Consider the following 4720-nt stretch of genomic DNA (forward strand, 5'->3'; position numbering starts at 1 on the left):
AACTCTGTGACCGAAGATGTTGATGATGTTCACAAAGACAGAATCGGCGCTGTGAGAACATTTAGGGCTCATTTAATGGATCCCATCCTCCAGTCACATCACACCGAGACTCTGGAAATGTTCCATAAACATCGGCCATCAAGTTAAACACGAGTCCACAGTGGCTGTGACCCTCAGCAGGAAGGTCCGTTCATCTTTTAGATCTGCAGTCATTATTTCACTGGAAAATCTTAGAGCTGCTATAAGCTCTACAGACCTGCAGGTGTCGCCGTGCTGCTGCGTTTGAGGCTCCATCACTAGAAGAGGTGTTAACAGCCTGCAGCGTTCACGTCTTTGCACGACTCCAGATGTTTGGTTGTTAAAGTTACTGAACTTCGGTAATAAAACACTTCAGTTATTAAATATGAGTTTAATTACACGGAACCACAGGCGGGCTGATGTGAGGCGGCCATGTTTGATTTGTTTTCAGAGATGCTCACAAGTCTCTGAGCTAGAGTCAAGTCTCAGGTGTCTCCTGGTTATAATGAATGCTGCGTTCAGGCTGCAACCATGTGATATTAACTTCTGTAAGTCAACACATCCCCCAGACTCAAACCAGTGTAACGTTATAACTAAATAAAACGTATGATCAACAATAAACCTGCAACCTGTTAGGAGCCAACGTTAATAATTAACGTGATGGCAGCCGGCGGGACGTAAATGATCACGTTTATCGACCACCACAAGTTTGGCGAGCAAACAAACGCTCGTTCATCTTTTCATAAACGACAGTTATAGAAAACACTGGAAGGGGAATAACGGCACACTCATCGGACGTTAGCTAAAAATAAACATCGTTCACGAGTCCCGCACCTCGAGTCTGTCTCTGAAGTCACTTTGTGTGTCGGACTCGAGTCCAAGTCTCAAACTCGAGTCCCCATCTCCGCTTCAGGGTTATTAAGCACCGAGTCAGAAACATCAGGGGTCTCATTTCTAAACGCTGCGTACGTACAAAACGGGACTGGAAACGTGCGGACGCCAGTTCCCAAGCAAAGGTTGTGATCTGTAACAAACAAACCTGACGGGAGAATGTGTGAACTCTGAACCATGCGTACGCACAAAGAGGAAAAAAGAGCGCCTCACATGGCAGAGGGATGAAACGGTTTGAGATGAAGAGGCCGACTGCTGTGTAAAATAAATCCCAGTATTACCTCTGAGTGTTCCAGGTTTAAAGCCTTTCTGAATAAACAAACACCCGTTTAACTGAATGATTTTTTTATTTTTTTTTTTCCCCAAAGTGCGCAAAAAAACCCCACAATTTAAAATCATTTGCAGCCACAAAAAGATCCAGATTCAGGATCTTAAACACAAACTGAGATTCTGTTTCTGCCAAAGAGCCTCAGATATGTTTAATCAGGAATCAGATTATTTAATACTTGCATGCAGCAATTTATTCTCATAATTAAGGTGAACAGGAGACAAATTACATTTAAACTGATGCTGTTTTCAGTGCGTCAGTCCAGCAAATACGAGAGCAGAGTTTCAGGTGTTGTTCTCACATTTCCTTATCGAACCAAACGCTGAGCGCCAGCATGTGCTTTTAAAAACACATTATGGAAAATAAACACTATTTTACGAAGGAAGTCTTTCAGTTTGTCATTTCAAACAAGTCTTATTTCTTTAACTCGTCAGCACCTCGTTCAGTTTGTGTGAATAAATGTTTAAACTCAGAGGAAGTCATTTGGTTTCCTCTCTTTTCAAACGGGGGACTCCAGATCAGTACCTGGGTCGTCCCGTCTGTGTGGCCCCGTCTCAGAGGGAGGCCCCTTCCTGCAGATCGGTTATAAAGGGGCGGAGCTCCGGGGCCCCCTCTCCTCTGGTTTTTACCCACCAAACAGCTTCAGCTTCACCAAAAGGAACGTCGGCTGCCCTGAGCTAAAGTCAGAGTCCGCCTCCTTTTATTCCTGCAGTCAGGACGCGTTAATATTAACCAGCTTCACTGAGCGTTTGAAGGGTTGGACATGGCGCTCCCTCACAGGCGCCACATTTGAAGTTGATTGTGATTTATAAAGGGAACTTGCTTACAGATGTGCGTACGCACAGTTCGTACACTTTTAGTGAGGTTTTATAAATGAAGAGTTTCAGGATTATTAGGACGACAGAGTTTTAGAGTCACATTAAGGGAAAAATTTGAGGAAGAATTTTTTTTTAATTACCTTTTATTTTGAAAATAAGGTGAACTCCTTTAGTCCATCAAATCACATTAGAGCGAGTGTCCGCCATGCAGCTACATCATAGACAGCTTTTGCTTTCAGTTAAGAACACAGTCGCACCTCTTCAGAAACTCAAACTCCAAGCATGTAACTCGTGTCTATGATGTCGCCTACATGGCAGCTGACGTGGCGGAGAGTTACTCTAACGTCACTTGATGGACCAGAGGAGTTAACTTTATTCTTGTCATTTCTTCATCCTCAATTTTTTTTCCTTTATGATGTGAAGGTGGCATCGTTTTCTGCTTATTCTTTCCTCATTGTTAGTGACGTGTTATTATTCAAAAGGCCCATTTTGGATTTGTGTAAAAACTTTAAATAAAAATATTCTGACACACTGTCTTGCTCCCTGCTGCTGTATGATCTCCCCTCACGCTTACAAACCAGCTTTATTTAGTCAGGCGTCCAGGCAGGACCGAGTAGAGCTGCACTTTTTCTCCACTCTTTTAACGGTCTTAATAATAATAAAAAATATATATAACTTAGCACCTTTCAAGGGACCCAATAATTCTTTAAACTTTACACAACAAAACTGCAAAAGGAGGCCATTAAAGAATACATAGGGTAACATGAGGTAAGACCCCTCAATTTCTTTTTCTCAGCGTTTCTTCTGGCTGCTGCTTTTCTGACTGAACTAAAAATTTCCTGTTTCATCACAAATTTTTTTTTTTTATTAGATTCAATTTATATATGTGTATATTTACATTAAAGGGAGCTTTAAGATAAGTTTAAGAGAGAGAGCTTTTTATAGTTTTTGGTTAAAGTAGTAAAATGCTAGATTAGTATGTTTGGTTTTTTCCTAAAAATACATTTGATTAAATGAAAATTAATTTCTCAACTGTAGGTATTTGTTTTACTTTATATTATGTTACCCTGAGCATGGCTTTCTCCAAGATACACAAAATATTTTATAGGTATTTTGTGTGTCAGTAAATGGACACTACCGACAGGCTGCCTGGTCTATGTGAGAACCTTAGCAACCTATTGGTCCAGGACTTTGCTGGGTCCCCCGAACAGGACTCTGGACACTGCAGTAGTCCAAGCGGGAGGTGATGAAGTGAAGTTCTTGAGGCTACCGATTAGTATTTCGTTTTGACTGTTTTTACCAAGATTGCAGCGTAAACAATCTGGATTCACGGTGACAATCGTGAATAAGAGGAAATAAATATCGTTTGAGGTTTTGCTGGTGTGAGAATCAAACTGATTATTTGATTCTAGGTTTACCAGGTAAATGAATCTGTTTTTATTTTCTATTTAACTAATTATTTTGTTTAATATTTCCATCTGTTACTTTTGTTTTATGTAAAGCACTTTGAGTTGCCTTGTTGCTGGAACGTGCTGTACAAATGTTTTATTTTGACATGTGACCCGGAAGTTATCGCCGCGCTCTGTGTTGTTGTCTTCGTGCTCGCAGTTCTCTGAACATTAAAGAAGCTTTTCTCCGGGTGTCTCCGACATGTCGGGGCTCCAGAGTCTGAAGGTGTTCGTCCAGCAGCGGCAGGCTGCGGCTGTGGAGGAGATATTCGGCCACTTTGAGAGAACAATCACCGAGTATGAAGAGGAGCTGGGCCGCCGCCACCGGAACCTGCTGGATGTGGGTTTGAAGCGGCCTGAGAGAAAACTGCGGAGAGCAGGTCAGTTTCCTTTCTGCTGCTGGGAACATCGCTGGTGCTAAGCTAACGGGAGCTAAAGCGGCCGCACGCAGCTAGCTCCTGCTAACGGGAGCTACCAGGCCGAGGAGATCCGAGCCGAACCGGTCCGAGCCGAACCCAGCTGTCAGTCATAAGGAGCATCAGCTGCTATTAGCATCATTAATGTGTAGATAACCTGTATTAAAGTTTGCTGAATAATAAGAAAACAGTGATTTATTTCAGAAGCCTGTTCTGTTCTTCATCCTGCAGAGCCCCCCCCCCCCCCTTATAAACCACAGCTGTTTCCGGTTCTGCTGGTCCCGGTCTGCATCAGCTCACTGAACTTTGACCTGCACTGATCCAGTGCTGCTGGAGCTAGTGAGAGAACCTAAACAGGTGTCTAGATTAACTGGTGATGGTCTCAGATGTGTTGCAGGCGTACATGACAAACACGCATGATACAAATGTTGACTGGCAAGACAAAGTTGGTGACGCTGCAAAGAGAGCGGAATATAAAGGCGATCGATGGTTTGAAGGTGGACATGATTTTTGTGTCCCAGTGAATTATTTTCTGTTAAAGTAATTTCAATGAATTCACGACATTTATCACTTTCTTCTACAAAACCCATTTTGTGTGAATATATTTTCACAACATTATAATGATATATACACTCACCTAAAGGATTATTAGGAACACCTGTTCAATTTCTCATTAATGCAATTATCTAATCAACCAATCACATGGCAGTTGCTTCAATGCATTTAGGGGTGTGGTCCTGGTCAAGACAATCTCCTGAACTCCAAACTGAATGTCAGAATGGGAAAGAAAGGTGATTTAAG

The 4720-nt window shown here is 42.2% G+C and overlaps 3 protein-coding genes across 4 annotated transcripts in view; 2 read left to right on the top strand and 1 right to left on the bottom strand.

The window, feature by feature from the left end:
* The window catches only part of LOC123976544 (zinc finger protein 2 homolog), a 192147-nt gene that overhangs the window by 60390 nt on the left and 127037 nt on the right, over positions 1-4720 (bottom strand). The gene's annotated exons all lie outside the window — the stretch shown is intronic.
* LOC123976561 (zinc finger protein 660-like) overlaps positions 3128-4720 on the top strand; it is a 24118-nt gene continuing 22525 nt past the window's right edge. The window contains exon 1 of the mRNA XM_046058836.1: positions 3128-3705. The gene's annotated coding sequence lies outside the window, so the exon portion shown is untranslated. The remainder of the gene's footprint in view (positions 3706-4720) is intronic.
* Positions 3706-4720, top strand: part of LOC123976723 (zinc finger protein 771-like) — a 9635-nt gene continuing 8620 nt past the window's right edge. Inside the window, exon 1 of the mRNA XM_046059071.1 lies at positions 3706-3883. Coding sequence (XP_045915027.1) covers positions 3706-3883 — 178 coding nt within the window. The remainder of the gene's footprint in view (positions 3884-4720) is intronic.

Source organism: Micropterus dolomieu, linkage group LG09 (genome assembly GCF_021292245.1).
Source record: "Micropterus dolomieu isolate WLL.071019.BEF.003 ecotype Adirondacks linkage group LG09, ASM2129224v1, whole genome shotgun sequence".
Taxonomy (NCBI): Eukaryota; Metazoa; Chordata; class Actinopteri; order Centrarchiformes; family Centrarchidae; genus Micropterus; species Micropterus dolomieu.